The sequence below is a fragment of the Eleutherodactylus coqui genome, chromosome 1, assembly GCF_035609145.1.
Source record: "Eleutherodactylus coqui strain aEleCoq1 chromosome 1, aEleCoq1.hap1, whole genome shotgun sequence".
In the NCBI taxonomy this organism is placed as follows: domain Eukaryota; kingdom Metazoa; phylum Chordata; class Amphibia; order Anura; family Eleutherodactylidae; genus Eleutherodactylus; species Eleutherodactylus coqui.
This window is the reverse complement of record NC_089837.1, coordinates 109400598-109418304: the sequence shown is the minus strand read 5'-3', so window position 1 is coordinate 109418304 and position 17707 is coordinate 109400598. Positions and strand designations below refer to the sequence as shown.

The following is a 17707-nucleotide window of genomic DNA, read 5'->3' as shown; positions in this document are numbered from 1 at the left end:
AACTGTGAATGCCAGTGTGTATCCAGCCTTATAGCTTATATACGGCTCTAGATACATTCAGATACAAGTAAAGATTGTCACTTTAGAAACTATTTTCTGTTGTTCAAAAAGGCTCAGTGTGTCAAATTCACAAAAACCGCTGTCCAACAGATTTTTGGAGAAGAAGATATCTTCAATTATGGCAAATTAAAACATTCTATGGGCAGGGAATGGTTGAAAATAGAGAAATAAGCCTTATGTGGCCCCTACCAGTCCAGTGCAGGAGCCCTGATTCTGGCCGCTGTTATCCCAGAACAAGCTTTGGTGGTCATCTGCTGCTTCTTGTGCATATGACCGCTTAGTAATCATAGACTTCAGCGAAAATAGTGCCATGGATGGCACCTAACCATTGAAGCTTCTTTTAGGTTCAGTGCGGCAGGGCCCGGAGCTCCTGCATTGTACCAAGGGGCTACATAGGAGGTGAGAATAGTTTATTTTTCTATTTTCAACCTTTCCTGCTCATAGAATAATTCTTCGTCCTCCAGAAAAACCCCTTTAAGCCACACACCAAATTTGACAAGCCAAAAATTGGTGATAGCATGGTGGACAAGCCTGTTTCCACATCTCAGAATTTGCAGAGACATCATAGCACAGATATTTCCTAAAATTTGGCAATCTCTCTAAGCCTAGATGCGGTGGCAAGCATGACGAGAGTGGCAAGACCAAGATGGGAATACCCCTTTAAGTATAAAGTTCAGGACTGGAGTGTTGTAGTGTTTCTTTGTATGAAAAAAGTAATGGACATGGCTGCAATTTTGCTGAGATTTTGAAAGATGTGGCAAATCCATGATTTGAAAAACTAAAGCCTACACAAGTTTTTATGTGTGAATTGGATTTTGAATTCAGCAATATTGTGCTGTAATTTCTTGCAGATTCTTGAGACAAAATGGTGAAGGCTATCTAGATAAGCGATTATAGAAGTGCAGCATTAGGTGAATGTTTGTCTCAGCAAACCTTGTTGACTGAATACAGATAGTGACCAGCTAAAACCACTGATGGGAAGTGAATACCGTTGATTTGACAACTCTTGAAGTTGACGTATTGGAAGCAGAAAAAGTGGGCAAGCATAAGGATCTGAGCAACTTTAGCAGTGGCCAAAATGTGAAGGCAAGAGGACTGCGTCAGAAAATCTCCAAAATGACAGGTCTTGTTTAGTGTTACTGGTATACACTGGTTAGTTCCTACCAAAGTACTCTAAGGAAAGTAAACTAGTGAACCGGTGACAAGGTAGTGAGTGCCGAAGGCCCACTGATACACGAGGTGAGCAAAGGCAAACCCGTCTGGTCAGATCTCACAGAGGAGCTACTGTAGTACAAATTTCTGAAAAAGTGACTGCTATGCTAGAAAGGTGACCGAACACATAGTGCTTCAGCTGCATGTAGGGCATCATAGCCATAGACCGATCAGAGTGTCTGCGCTGCCCCCATCGAAAGCACCTATACGGGGCATGTAAGCATCAGAACTGGAAACTGGACAATGGAACAATGGAAAAAAGTGGCCTGATCTGATGAATGTTTTCTTGGGTGCAAAAATTCAGCTTGGGCCCCCCCTACTACACGGCTACTCTATGTACATTACTTTTAGCTACATTACCGTTTTGTTTTTTTAAAAACACGAAACCGGTCTCACACCATGAGACCGGTTTTACAAAAGGGGCAGCAAAAGCACGTGATTTTCTGGCGATGCGATAGCGTGAGAAGACACGTTTGTGAAACCCATGTTTTCCAATGGTTTTCTTCACATTAGCGATGTCTTCACTCATACGATGGTGCGTGGAATTTCTGCGATGTGCTATTTTTTATCTCACATGTTTCCCTATGGAGAAAGCTTGTTTATCTCATTGCATTGCATGAACTTGCGATTTTCATGCAATGTGTTTTTAACATTAGACAGTCCTATTGACTTCCACAAAAAAAATTTGCGCGATCTTATCGCAGGCAGCAGCGATGCAAGATTGTTCCCAAGAAAAAGCACCGCTGATGCGGAAAAATCGTGAGATTTAATTGTGATCCCCCTTGTGAAACCAGCCTTAATGCACAATTAGTAATCAGAGTTTTAGGCTGGGTGCACAAGGGACCGCATGGAAATTCTGTGAGATTTCCGTAGCGGAAAGGCTGCTTCAAACGAGAAGGAGGAGAACAAGACAAGGGAGGAGTCTGAGCTGAGGTCAGGGAGGAAGTGCTAGTGTGCTGGAGAAACTGCCAGCGTTGCGCAGTGGACCTAGTGAAAGTGCGGTCAGGAAGCGTTAGTGTGCAAAGGAGTCCCTCTGGGCCCGCTTGGCTTAAGTGGTGGGTCACAACCCCTATATTTACACCACTGCTTTTATTGCATCCATACACAGCTGGATTTATGTGCATCACTTACTTGGGGCAGAGATGGCACCAGGATTCACTATGGGAAGAAGACATGCTGGAGGCAGTGTGATGCTCTGGGTAATGTTCTGATAAAAATGTGTCCTCGCATTTTTGTGGATGCTACTTTGACAAAAACCTCCTATCTAAACATTGCAGACCAAATATAACCCGTCATGGCAAAATTATTTCCTAATGACAGTGGCCTCTTTCAGCAGACTAATATGTAGCCGTAACATGCACTGGGTTGGAGCCTCAGGTGTAGTGGCCGCAGGTCTAAAGGGCTGTCAGAGAAGAGCCAGGAGTCAGCAACGGGAGGTCTCAGTTTGCAGTACAGATGGGGGAGGAGGTGGGCAGCGTAGTCAGAAGGGAGGCCAGAAGTTGGTATCAGAAGGTCTCAATGCTGCGGTACAAATGGAGGAGGCGGGCAGTGTAGTCAAAAGGAAAGCCAGGGGTCAGAATCAGAATGTCTCAGTTGAGTAGTATAGGAGCAGGCAGTAGTGAAGCTGATCAAGTCTTGGAGCAAAATAATCACATGCTGGATCTGAGCCAGGGTCAGGCTTTTATAGTTAGCCTAATCAAGAGCAGGATGGAGCCTAGACAGGGAACTGGATCAGGGATACAGGAACCAGGCTAAGGTTCAGAAGGTTGGATGGCTCAGTAGGAAGAGCTGCCTATCTGGGAGCATGAGATCCTGGGTTTCTGTCTCGACACCCTGCCACATTGCATAATTTTTTCAGGAATAGCTATTTACATGTAGTAAGTGTATTTATTCACAAAACTATTCATTTTAGATGTGAGTGCTCCCTTATAGATTCCCAGGGGAGATTTGTGTGTCTTTGATGTATTGCACATTAAAATTAATTTTTAGTGGCAATACATATCCCCTCCGTACTCCAGCGAATGTATTAAAAGATGATGAAATTTATGGCTGCATCTCCTGCTGTTCCTACATTAATTCTGGGTGATTTTAATAATTCTGGTTCCCTGTTTGAATAGATTTAATAAAGGCCCTCTAGTGGTTTCTCCTTCCACAATTGCTTTCACACACCTATTAGAAGACCTAGCTCTATGCCAGGAGTGTCAAACTCATTTTCACCAAGAGCCACATCAGCCTAATGGTTGCCTTCATAGGGCCGATTGTAATTGTATAGTAAGGACTCGTTCACATGAGCGTATTTGTGCAACGTATTATGTGTGTAATTTTTGTGCACGTAATATGCGGTGATTAGAACCCATTGATTTCATGAATGTTGCTGGGATGTAGAGGAAGTGATGAGGAGAGTGAGAAGGCGGAGAAGAATTAGTCTTTAATGTTTTTTGTTTCTTTTTCCTGTATATGTTTAATAGGTTTTGTTGGGATGGGGGAGAATATGATTTATTTCTGTATAGCTACATTTAAATGTATTGCTTGGTCGTGGAAATCATATGTATAATATATATTAAATATATAGGAATTAAGGGTCAATTCTACAAAACTTCAATAAAAATGATCTGATTAAAAAAACAAACAAAAAGGAATGGCTTGTGCGATAAGTGTACAGGGCGCATACGGCAACAGCTTGGTTGGCGTTGGCTTTGGGTTATTCTCTTTCTGAGGGTGAAGTCACACGAACGTATATCGGCTCGGTTTTTACGCCGAGCTGATATACGTTGTCCTCGTGTGCAGGGGGGGGGGGGAGGATGGAAGAGCCAGGAGAAGGAACTGAGCTCCCGCCCCCCCCCTCTCCGCCCCTCTGCACTATTTGCAATGGGAAGAGGTGGAACGGGGGCGGGGCTAAGTTCCGAGAATTATCCCCGCCCCCGTCCCACCTCTCCCCATTGCAAATAGTGCAGAGGGGCGGAGAGGAGGCAGAGAGGGGGGCGGGAGCTCAGTTCCTTCTCCTGGCTCTTCCATCCTCCCCCCCTGCAGAGGAGAACAACGTATATCGGCTCGGCGTTAAAACCGAGCCGATATACGTTCGTGTGACTTCACCCTTATGTATATATTGTTGTTTTATTCTGTTATTTTTATTTACTGATGTATGTAATCATGTTTTTTACTTTCTATGTACCCCATGACGTCGTATAAGACCTCTGGGGGACATTCACATTTTTTTTTTATTTGACACTTTCCCACTGTAGCTGGGGCATCCATAGGAGCCCCAGTTACAGGGGGAAAAAACCCTGTAGTGACATTAGCCACTGGCAGAGCTTGCCAGTGTCTAGTATGACCCTCCAGCTCTGCTGTAGCGGGAAACCCCGGCAGTCACATGACCCCCCGGCTCCGGCAGTGGAAGAAACCCTTCCACTTTCACTTTCTAGTACACAGTGCTCAATGAGCACTGTGTACTTGGCAAATGTAAAGGCACAAAGGGTTAAAACCCCCTCCTGCCTTCTCCTCAGGGTTATCCGCTGTCACTCTGATTGATTGCAGAGGAAGGAGGCTTAAAGCGCCGACGTAATTTTACTATCGGCGGGGTTTTAAGCCCAGGACCAGGCGCCTTAAATTTACGATGCCTGGTCCCTAATGGGTTAATTCAAAACCCAACTGTTGGTGACTGCATGGACAGATTTCTGACAGGCGCATGGACACCGATGATAGCTTATGAAGCAGAGACTCCAGCGCTCCAAGGACTCCAGTGTAAAAACAGCTTTACTGAACAATGTGGAATAAAAGAATCTTACAAAACCCTCTTATGTGTTTCAAACAAGGTAAGCACATAAGTGTTTTTTGTAACATGCTGTTATTCCACATTGTTTAATAAAGCTGTTTTTACACTGCAGTCCTTGGAGTGGCAGAGTCTCTGCTTCATATACCTTTTATTAAAGCGACCCTCCAGCTGTTCTTCTCTGCCATCCCTCCAATCCACTGGTTCCAAGTTCTGTTTTTTGTTGCCAAAAATGGCTGACACAATCTTCAGACTACCTAATTGCTACCAATGCAATATATCTACTCTCTAATTGGTCAGACCTGCTCATATGATCAGCACTCTGGCCAATCAGAGAACAGTGCCCTAGCATTCCCCAACACACTTTGCTGCCACCACTGACCTTTTCTAACAGGTAGGTTAGCCACTTTGGTTTCCACCAGCCGACACAGAGTTAACACAGTTGGACAGTTGATAATGGTGCCCCAGTAGTAAGTGTCCCCTATATTGGCCCCACTAGTTATAGTGACTCCCACAATGGCCTCAGTAGTAATATTGACCCCCACAGTGGCCCCAGTAGTAATAGTGTCCCCTATATTTGCTCCAGTGGTAAAAGTGACCTCCACAGTAGCCTCACTAGTAATAGTGTCCCCTATATTGGCCCAGTAGTAATAGTGTCCCCTATATTGGCCCCAGTAATAATAGTGGCTCCCATAGTGGCCCCAGTGATAATAGTGTCCCCTATATTGGCCCTAGTTGTAATAGTGACCCCGACAGTGGCTTCAGTAGTAATTGTGGTCTCAGTAGTAATAGTGTCCTCTATATTGGCCCCACTAGTAGTAGTGACTCCCACAGTGGCCTCAGTAGTAATAGTGTCCCCTATATTTGCCCCATTAGTAATAGTGACCCACACAGTAGCCTCAGTAGTAATAGTGTCCCCTATATCGGCCCATGAATAATTGTGTTCCCTATATTGGCCGCAGTAATAATAGTGTCCCCTATATCGTCCCCAGTAGTAATAGTGATCCCAGTGATAATAGTGTCCCTTATATTGGCCCTAGTAATAATAGTGACCCTCTATATTAGCACCAGTAGCATATATTTACATGAGACGAGTTCAAAATCTACAATTACAAAAGTGACATTTTGGGGAGGGTTTCACCCTTTTAATGTTTGGGCCTTTTTATCTTGCAGTGGGATCCTTGGGTCCCTCCAGAAACCAGGCCTTCATGATCTACTTCTAAGCGCATATGACCTGCACCAATGGTGGACCTGACCAACTTGGATCCTCAAACCGTACTACCCGTTATGTCACATTTCTCATTGATGATCAATATAGACTTTATCCAAATATTATATACCAATTAAAGAGCCCCTTCAGTCGTGGACAAACCAAGATGGCGGCACCACTGTGCATTGGTATTCTAAGGGCCCTTTGAATTGTCATTCAAATAACCGTTGAATCGTGCAGAAATGAAAATAATTGTTCAGTGTAAACATGGCCACCGATTGAATTTGTCCGCTTATCATTCGTCGCTCATTTTATACAGGCCTAAAACCCATTTGCCAGTTGCCAGATGTCTTGTGTTAAGAGTGATGGTTCAGTCGTTCGCAGACTGTTCCCAGCATTTCCAGACTCCTCTTGCAGACCAAGGATAGACTGAACAAGCTATGACGGAAAAAATTGAAATGATTATCTGCGCGTGTAAACAGAAGTCGCATGACAGCAAATAACATGTTTGCACGTTCCTATGGTTAATTGTATAAATATATCAGGGGACAATACAGAGGTCTCTCCCATCACCTAGTTATACTGTGACAAGGGGGCGCCCTCTACGTCCAGTGGAAAGAAGGTTTCTACACTGATATAGAAAGGGCTTCTTTACTGTAAGAGCAGTGAGACTATGGAACTCTGTGCCTGAGGACATGATGATGGTGAACTCGATAAAAGAATGCAAGAGGGGCCTCGACGTCTTTCTTGAGAGATACAATATTACATGTTATAGTCACTAATTACTTTAGAAGGGTCGGTGATCCAGGGATTATACCGATTTCCAGACTTTGAGTCGGGAAGGATTTTTTTTTATTTTTATTTTTTTAAATGAGGAAATTTAGCTTCTAACCTATTAGTTTTTTTTGCCTTCCTCTGGATCAACATAGTGGGGGGTAATAAGCTGAACTAGATGGACATCTGTCTTTTTTCAGCCTCAGGCCACTCTCAGACAGGAGAAAAAACTCGTTTTTTTTTTTAACGCAGCGTTTACTGAGTTTTTAGCTGCACTGACATGCGTTTTTTTTTGCAGCGTTTGACTGCGTTTTCAGCACAGTTAAAAAACGCAGCCAAGCAAGCTGATAACGCCAGAACTGAAAAAATGCAGCCAAAAATGCGGTAACCACATTCTATCCCCATTCATTTCAATGGGCAAAGCATCACGTTTAGAGATGAGCGAACGTGCTCGTTTAGGACAATTACTTGATCGAGCATCGCTTTTTTCGAGTAACTGCCTACTCGGGCGAAAAGATTCGGGGGGTGGCGGGATGGAGTGGGGGGGGGGGAGGGAACAGGGGGGAGCTCTCTCTCTTCCCCGCCCCACTCCCCACCGCAACCCCCGGTGCCCACCGAATCTTTTCGCCCGATTAGGCAGCTACTCGAAAAAAGCGATGCTCGATCGAGTAATTGTCCTAAACGAGCATGTTCGCTCATCTCTAATCACGTTTTAAATGCAGAAAATAGAACAGACGCTGCGTTTTAACGCTCGTCTGAGAAGCCCCATTAAAATCGATGGTAGTGATTGATGGTGGAGTTCCACGTGTTCTTTTTCCATGTGTAATTGAGCAGTGTTTCAGGCATCTCCTTGCGTATTGTGCGCACACATTTGCGCAACCGCCATTAACTTCTATGAGGACTTGCGCAAATCTGCAGAAATAGGGCATGTTCTAATTTTTTGTGCAGCTTAAATGCACATGCAAAATACGGAATTATGAAATGAATGTTCTATTCTCTGCGTATAGCGTGCGCAAATACACCCGTGTGAAGCTGGACTGGACTTTGGCGCAGCCCCAGCCAATCAGCGCAGTGTATAGTTTCTTCGACTACCAGTGCGTAGCGTGCAAAGACGCAGCGCAGCCATCTTGGTTTGTCTGCTACTGTTGGGTCACTTTATTTTTTTGCAGACAATTCATCAGAGTATTTCAATGGCTGCCATCTGTGACTCCATGGTGAAGTGTCTAGTACAATGTTTGTTACTGTGAGAGCAGCTGCCATGTGGGGCAGGAAGGACTGAACTGCTCTAAACCTATATAAGCCACCAGCCCTGCATGACAGCAACCGCCAGGTCATGAAATGCTAAATGTCAGAATGTTCGCTGCCGCACATGTTAATAAAGCTGTTGAAAGATTACAAATAGCAGCGGAGACGTCGAGTAGGCGTGTCGGCATCATCACGCAAGTGGGCGGAGCCAAGCTGTCAAACTCATAGAGCGCGTTTCGGCCAATCAGATTTCGTCTTGCATTGCAGCGGAAATAAGAGCTCAAACATGGCTGCTCGTTGGCTTCAGCTCTAGTCATTTACATTTCACACCATAGGGTGAAGAAGGGAGGGTGAGGTGTGAAGTCTCGCGAGATCCTCCCCGTCCCCTACGCTCCTCCCACCGGCCGAGCTAGCTGAGTGAGGGATGCTTGTCCGCCATCGCGGAGGGGTTTAGTCAGCGCCGAGTAGACGAGTTCCGGTGCAGAAGAGCGCGTTCTTCCAGCCGCGCTGCTGGGACTCAGGCCTTGGCAGAGGACGCCACAGGAGGAGCTAGCTCTCCCCTAGGCCGGGCCCGGGGCCTCCTCACAGCGACGCACGCCGGGGGGAGACAAGGAGGGGCCCCGGGGCCGAGAGAGGACGACGACGAGCCGCCGACATGTCCAACCTCAGCAAAGGCACCGGCAGCAGGAAGGACACCAAGATGCGGATCCGGGCCTTCCCGGTAAGAGAGGCGGAGGGCGGGGAGCACAATGACGGGGCCCGCCGGGAGCAGCGCCGCCTGCCGGCACCACCAAGCTCGGGGGCAGCTATTGTTCCCTGCTGTCAGCCACTGCTTGTGCAGTGACAGCTGGACCAGGAAGTCCGGAGCGGTGTGCCCTCAGTGTGATGTCACCCAGGTCGTGATGTCACCGCTGCTATTACTAACCCTTCACAAGACCACTGCTTGCTGTCAGTGAACATTGTTTACGTCCGAGTGAGACGCATGACCCCCTCGCTGGCGTCTGCCCCGGGGTTTTCTGTTTGAAAACATCTCAAATTGGATGTTTTCAGTGTTTTGTGATTCCTCTGTTTTCTGGAACCGTCGGGCTGAGAGCATTTTATATCTTTTTGATATCAATGGCAAAAACAGGAAATGCTGAATTCTGCCTGAATCTCGTGTTTTGTTTATTTTTTTATTCTTCTCCCAAAATGGGACAGATGGGATCCGTCCCGCAGATGTGACCGCGCCGTACCGCAGATGTGACCGCGCCGTACCGCTCGCCCATAGCTCCTCCCTAGCTGCACTCTTGTTTCCTGTATTGCATTTCCATCGTAGGAGCTGCAAAAAAGGGACCCGGCGCGGCTCTGCTCTGAACCCCGTTGTCATCGTCGGGTCCGCTCCGTTTGATTTACGTTCTGCAAGTGCAAACAATGGCGCGGTCTGCTGCACTGCTGTCCCTGTGATGGGAGGCTGGAGGCTTGTTTCCTCTATACGCAGGCTTACATTGTAGTCAGCGGAGACTGAACATGGAGGCTTCCACTTTATTTGTCGTCCAATTAACAGATCCAGTTTGAACCCATTAAGGACCAAGTAAATATAGTACGATTGGTCCTGGGCTCTAATCCTGGCCGATAGCAGAAGGACGGTGTGGGATTTAAGCCCCTGCTTCTGTAATCGAGCAGGTCAGGTTAGTCACAGCAAAGGATCCAGAGGACAAGGGGGGAGTTTTTTAAACTCTTCTGCCTTCTACTTTCCTTGGTAGATAGGGCTCAATGAGTGCTATGTACTAAGAAGTGAAAGTATAACTTCCACTGTGTGACCAAGAGATCACGTGACCACTGGGTGCTCCCTGTTAGAGCAGAGCTGCAGGGTCCTAGAAGACCCTGATCAGCTCTGCCAGTGACTATTGTCACTACAGGGGGATGTTTCCCCTGTAACTGGGGCTCCTATGGATGCCCCAGCTACAGGGGAAAAGTGAGATTAAAAAAACGAAAAGACCATGTGACTGTCCCACAGAGGTTTCAGATGACGTCATGGCGGTCATAGATGGAAAAAAAAAAAAAGTTACAAAAATAAGTAAAGATTATAAAATATATACATAAAAAAAAGAAAATTACCAAAAGCCAACGCCAACCAAAACCGTCACCGTATGTGACCTGTAATCCAAAACCATACATACTGTATATCAAAAGGTCCAAAACACAATGAACCCATTCCGTCCTTTATTTTAGCATAAATGTACTAATTTTAAAAACTATAACTTAAATTAAAACATTAGTTTTATACCCCTAAGAAAACAAAAGCGTGGGGGAAAGCCAGCGAAAAGATCTAAAAAAAAAAAAAAAAAAATAGCCCTATAGGTCACGAGACAAAAAAAACACAGCATAAATTAATTTTGGTAGCTGAAGCAAAAAAAATAAGCCAGTAAAACCACCGCAGAGTTAAAATCCCTAAAGTGTCCAATCCTGTATGACCAAAACAGCCTGGGATTTAAGGGGTTAAATGAGCTTGTAAAGAGGGGAAGAAAGACAAAGATACAAACTGACCTGTTAAGAATGGAGCTAAAACAAGAAGGGGGCTCACATCTGCATCAGGGATTCCACTCTACTGCTTCATTCGGGGAGCAGGAAAGGGGAATCCCTCTCTTAGGACTACAATGGGGTGAGTTGACTTTTTGCTCAGCTTCCCAGGAGGAGGACTGCTGCGTGCAGCGCTTTCTCTTCTGGTATTTTGTGCTAGATCTGCTGCAGAACCTCCAACTGAAGATTTCAACATAGCTAACTTAAACTGATGATTGGGGGGGGGGGGGATCCATTAACCAAACCCTCTGGCTTCTGTCTGGTTCAGTGTTAAGGTGTGATCACACGCCGCTGATTTGCTGCGGAGTTTGGTGCAGATTTGCTGCGGATTTCTCCATTTCTATTGAATTCAAATTGAAGGGGTGAAATCTGCATTTAGCCCAGACGGCGCCCATCCCCTACCTGAGCGCTACACACCTCTTTCCGTACCACAATAGCCAGCACTCTGCAACGAACAGAAGAAGGTCGGCTATGACCGAAACATCACCCTACCTACGGCCGCCAACGTAGAACTGCCAATGATGATAAACGTCACATCAAGCAAAAAAGCGCTGTGACTTCCTCTGATATGTGAGTAGTCACCGGCAGCCCTCGCCATTCCAGATCTGGATACGGCAGATCTACCTGTACCTGCAAAAATGGGGAGCAAAGCGCTGTGAACAAACCCTCCTGACACCTCAGCTGCAACTTCAGCCCTGCAATTATTGCCATAATGAGTTAGTCCGCTGCCATCCGTATACTAGTGCCTTTAGGGTATGGTCACACCACTGATTTTTGGCGCAGTGTGAAACCTACCCTAAGACCTTCTCACATGGCAGAATCGCTGCAGGCGTTCCACAGTGAATACCCGTAACAATCCTGCAGTGGCCCAATCTGCACCTAAACACCAGCAGCCGCAGAATCCAACCTTTGTATCTCCAGGGTTCATTTCCGCTGCCTAATCGGAATCCACTGTGATCTGCAAAAACACTGCGGGATTGTGACGGAAAATAACCGCACCGCGTGAAGGTGTTTTTTTTTGTTTTTTTTTAAAAATCCCCCTCCTCTTGGCTTGTACTGTAACCTGCATGAGATGATCCTTTTAGATGGGATGACTGCTGGTCGCCCAATGATTTTGGCTCCCGTGCTTTCACACAGCAGCAATGATCAGTCAGTGAATGGAGGCTGAGCGAACCTCGGATCACTTCAGCCGCCCACCTCCATTCTCAGTGAACAGGCAGTCCTTCATAGAATTGCCTTCTTACACAGGCCGATCGTCGTTTGCTTATCATTCGTTGTTCCGTTTATGCTGGCATAAAAATCAAAGAAATCATATTTTGTTGTTCCATCGCTCAGTATTTGCATGGATCCATTACTGTTCAGTTTTTCTTAATCCCGGGAGAATCTGAGCGATAATTGTTCCGTGTGGCCCCTTGGTCTCACAGATCTTTTGTCGCGTCTTTGTATCAGTCGGACGCGAGCAGGACAGAACGCGGCAATAAATGCTGTTGGGTAGGTTCACACCGCAGATTTCGGCACAGATTCCGCATGAAAATCCATACGACCGGAGCCGCTGTCTGCATGCTGTGGAAACCCAAGGTGGAAATCCACATCACAGAAGTGCCACATCGCTAGTTAAGGCGGTTGGGTGTTGGAAGTTCTGCACGCGGCTGTTACCTGTTCATAGGCATTGCTGTGGATTTCTATCCTTGTTTTAGAGGTAGAAAAATCCGCATTGGCGTCTATCGTGAACATATCCTTTAGGATACAGACGTATCCTGATAGAGCGCTGCAGAGCTCATGGCAGCAGAGGGGGCCGGGGAACTAGAACACATAGCTGTCACTGTGTTCACTAATAAATGGTGCATAATCACAGTATGACGTATGTCAGAAAGCTGCTGCACTCTTCACTATAGCAACTTTCTGTCCATTACGTGTTTTTGTAAAGTGAAATCTGTCTCTAGTAACAGAAATAAGACCGAGAACAGGGAATGCATGAGGGTGATGACTTGCTGCTCCTAGAAGTCTATGGGGAGTTATTTACTCCTCTGCTGCTCAGCATTGCTGTACACTGTCCTCCATGATGCACCTATGTATGTGCTACAGAGGGAGAAAGAACAGAATCTGCTGTCTTCTCCAGTATACATTGCAGCTAGTCTACATCCACCAGCTCAGAGAGAACTGAAAACTAGATATACATACTGCAGAGGGAAAACTGGTGATGAATGTGAGATGCCAGTGGAATGACTGGATATGGTGGTATTCTTCAGAATAAGCTGACATGTGTACATGAACAGTTAACGCTTTGAGCAGCTGACCCGGTGTGGGAATTTTGTTCCTTTTTTTTTTACTGATTTTATTAATAAACTGGAAATGCAGTTTCCTTAACCACTTTGACTGCAATACACCTTTTTACCGACCATTAATGGGCTTTAAACCTGCACATACATCTTCCTAAAGGGGTTCTACCATTTAAAAAAAAAAAAAAAAAGAAATTCTAAACTTGCCTATTCCTCCCGTGTCAGTCTACTTGCCAGATCTTCACCTCACCTATCTTCTCCTGCAGTTCCCCTGGATCACTTCACCTCCAGCTGCCTAATTCCTCTCCTTCCTGTGAGGTTACATACATTGCCGGCAGTTTTCTGCCAGCCAATGTACGTTATGTCACTGGCCCGCAGGCGGAGTGCCGCTCTACTTCATTTACTGCTTATGCGAGCTGTCTCAGCAATAGATCAGCCTCCCTTCCAAGCCAGTGAACGCTACAGCACAGGGACGTGATCTTCACTGACTCATCCGGAAGGAATGTCAGCTTCATTACAAGCCGGCCAGCGTGTGGGGAGGTGACCCAGGGCACTGCAGAAGATCAGAGATGAGAAGATTTGGTAAGGAGACTGACCAGGAAGAAATGAGTAAGTATAGAATTATTGTTTTTTTTTTAATGACAAAACCCCTTTAAGGCAGTGCCTTGACTGACAGCCAGGCTCCTGCTCTAACAGCTAGTGGTGAGAAACCTCAGATCCTGGCAGTTTAACCCCTCTGATGCCACATTCAATAGCAACGGTGGCATGTAAGTAGATGACAAGGGGGAGAGGCACTTTCTGTTGCCCATCTGCACTCTGTAGTGCAAATGTAAGGTCCCAATGGGTTCCTAAGGCAGCCGGAAGCCTGAGAAAGGCGTCCATGTTTGCCATGTAACTCGGCTTATTAGGCCCAGTTTTCCACAGTCTCATTGGCTGCTGTCATAGGCTTAGTAGAATGCACTACATAAGTAATGCAGTGTACTCTCCTAGCACTCAATCGCATCTTCATGTCCCCTTCAAGGACTAAACAGTAGTGTCAAAAATAGCCAATAAAGTTTAATTGAAATAAAATACAATTAAAAAATATGCACTTTTATCCCCCTGAAAAAAGTTTTACATGGATAAAATGCCCCAAGAAGTTGGCTAACAAATGAAGACTATGGCATTTAATTAATCTTGACGACTGTAAAAATACACTAAAGTCATGCTGGAATAGCTGGTTTTCTTTTGCTTGCCTCCCCAAAAAATTAACAAAACACTCCAAAAGTTACATGTCCCTCCAAATGGTGCCGATAGAAGCTACAACCCTTCCCACAAAAAAGACCTCGCAGAGCTCCGTTTCTATGAAAATAAGTTATGGGTCGTAGGCCACTCACACATACCACTATTTACTGCAATTAGCGCAGCGTCCTGAGCGCCGCCGTACAACACTCCCATTGATGTAGCTTCTAATGCCGTGCTTTTTGATGCACCTTATCATCCATCACAATGATGGGGTACATTTTAAAAAGCGCGGTCAATTGCTGTACCATGTGATCAAAAACACAACTCAAAACTGGTAAAAATGCAGCGTTTTCTGAACTTGAGAGCGTCCTAAGAATGTGACGAAGCAGTCAAATTGTTTTTAACTGTCTTTATTGCGCACAAAGTATTAAAGAAAATGGAAACATGTGATCATGATGAACCCCAACCCCCCCCCCCCCCTCCTCTCATTGTAGTAAGTTATACAGCATATATGTACCCCAGAGTGCTGCCACTAATGTATACTACTCCTCCAAAAAACAGCCCTCATACGGCTATGCCTAAAAAGCTATGACTCTTGCAATGCCACAATGAAAATCGCTCGTTCCTTAAGCCACACAATAGGCCGCTCATGAAGGGGTTAAGTTAAATCCACAAATACCTTTTTCTTTCTTAAACTCCATTCGCAGGACGTTAGAATCCCTCGCTGACTTTCCGCTTTGTGACACATTGGGCCTAGATGCAAACATTTCAGCTTCGACTTGTTTTCTGAGTGCCGAAATGGATCAGAATAATGTGCGCCAAATGCAAACAATGTATGGTGGTCCGGGCCCACTCACCGGAGCGCAGAGTGCGGCATTGTAGGATCTCCTCCTGCACTGTCCTTCATGTAGTATCTGAGCCCAACTGGATGATCTGACGGATTTAGCATCATTAGCATGGAGGGGGAGCGACACGTCTGGGGGGGCTCTGCACGTAGCGCGCTGGTCCTATGTGCGGGAAGCCGGACAGATCCCACTCTAGTCAATGGGGTATGTTGGGTGCTGTCCAGAGTATGGAGCTGAACGATGGTAGTTGGACCATGTATTGTCTTCTTACAATATAGTCCATTACCTTCTATCATGGATCTCAAAATCAGTGCTGGATTTTAAACTTTCAGATTGCAAACTATAGGCGTCCTGTTGGATTAGGAAAGCTGCTGACGGCGGTGAAAGCGGGGGTGAAATCCCGCACTTGCACTGTGTGGCACTCAGCCGTAGTCAGATGGACATGTGCATTGCCTTGACTTCAGTGCCGCATTGTGCATGTGTCGGGCCCTCCGGCATAGAGCGCTAGGGACGGCTACACAGTGCAAACATGGGATTTCACAACTGCTTGCGCTTATGTCAGCGGCCGGAGGATGAGGCCAAGCGGGAACAAAGGTGGGACTATGTGACTCAGGATGCCGGTGGCCCATATCCATGACTCGAGCTGGGTTATTTTGCATACAGGGCGCCAATGCTTAAATGTGAGTTTTTAAAGTTTTATTATACAGTTTCTCCTTTACACATGTACATTGTATGCCAAGTCACACATGGCGCTATGGTGCCTGCTAACTTTCCATATTCTGTTGACAGAATCTCTTTAACCCCTTCCCGCTGCAGGGCGTAAGTTTACGTCCTGGCAGCCTGGTACTTCCCGCAACAGGACGTAAACTTACGTCCTGGAGATAGCGCAGGATCACATATGATCCCGCAGCGGGAGCCGGCTGTCAGTCACAGCCGGCGTCCCGCTGCAACAGCGGAGGGTCATCGGAGATGTGCCCCCGCTGTTAACCCCTTCCCTGCCGCGATCTAAGTAGATCGCGGCTGGGAAAGAGTTCACAGAGGGAGCGCGGCTCCCTCTGTGTCTCCGGCCGGAACTCGCGATGTCATCGCGAGAGCCTGGCCTGTCACCATGACAACAGGATGCCAGACACTGGCGTTCTGTATTGCCTATGCCTATAATCGCTGTACAAGCGATAAGGCATGGGAGAGCAGTAGCTCTGCCATGCCTTATACCAGCGATCATCAGGGCAGTGGTTAAAGTCCCTCAGAGGGACACAAACAGTGTAAAAAAAAAAAAAACAAAGATTAAAAAAAGAATTTAAAAAAGTATAAAAACCCATTTTTTTATGCTTTTTCTCAGATTAGCATAAAAAAAGGTAAAAAAAAAAATAAAATCCCACATATTTGGTATTGTCGCGTCCATAACGACGCGTACAATAAGTTGCACATGCTTTTGACTGTGCGCGGAAAAAAACGCTAAACTGAGGCAAAATGCTAATTTTTAGCATTTTGCCTCACTAAAAACGCAATAAAAGTGATCAAAAAAGCTGTATGTACCCCAAAATGGTACCAATAAAATCTACAGCTCGTCTCGCAAAAAATAAGCCCTCATAGAGCTCTGTACATCAAAAAATAAAAAAGTTACAGGACTTTGAATGCAGCGATTTAGAAAAAAAAAAAATTACCCAGATAAAGGGTTTTTATTGCAGAAAAGTGGAAAAACCTAAAAAAAGTAAGAATTTTGGTATCGTTGTAACCGTACCGGTCCGCAGAAAAAATCGAATGTCTTATTTATGCTGCATGATTAACGCTGTAAAAAATAAATTAAAAAATCTATGGCAGAATTGATGCGTTTTCTCTCCCTGCTAATCAATCATTAAAAAAAAAAAAAAAAAAAAAAGTTTTACAATATAGTCTACCCAAAAGTGGCACCGATAAAAACTACAGTTCGCCACGCAAAAAACAAGCCCTTATACGGCCGCGTCGACTTTTGATAAACGGAGAAGAAAATCCGCCAAAAATTGTTGCGTCTTTAAGCCCAAAATAGGCCATGTCATGAAGGGGTTAAAGTGACTTCCCACCTATAAGCTCAAAAGTATGTAGTTTATATATAGCTTATTTTCCTTAGTTCTCACTAAATTTTAGCTTTACTTCATTAAGGTGGAAATGTGATCAGTGACACTAGCTTGGGTCTCTGTAGGAGTCTGAGGCACACCCCCTTCTCATTTGTGCAGGCTGCTGCTTGGTCCCTCCCCCTCCAGCTCTGCCTCCTGGGATTGGCTGCTGTGTATAACACAAGTCTATCACAGCAAGGGCAGAGTGATCCTAAAACCCCAGTAAGATGAAGTGCGGCGGGGATCGGCCCCAAGTACCCGGGGGCCTGCAGGTCTGCTTTAATCCTTGTAGTAGATTGTCGGAGCTGGTAGAACAGCTGGCTTGTATGAAATCACAGAGCTGAAGTGATACAAGCGAGGACTAGCTAATACAATTTTAATGAGCAGCATTGTGGGAATTAAAAGAAAGCTGAAGTGCGGCTGACTAGTGACATGTC

At 45.6% G+C, this 17707-nt stretch overlaps 1 protein-coding gene across 2 annotated transcripts in view; it reads left to right on the top strand.

Annotated features, from left to right (window-relative positions):
- Positions 1 to 8649: 8649 nt before the first annotated feature.
- The window catches only part of CUL3 (cullin 3), a 56542-nt gene continuing 47484 nt past the window's right edge, over positions 8650 to 17707 (top strand). For both annotated transcript variants that reach the window (XM_066599027.1, XM_066599018.1), the window contains exon 1: positions 8650 to 8991. In XM_066599027.1, coding sequence (XP_066455124.1) covers positions 8926 to 8991 — 66 coding nt within the window. In that variant the 5' untranslated portion in view covers positions 8650 to 8925. The remainder of the gene's footprint in view (positions 8992 to 17707) is intronic.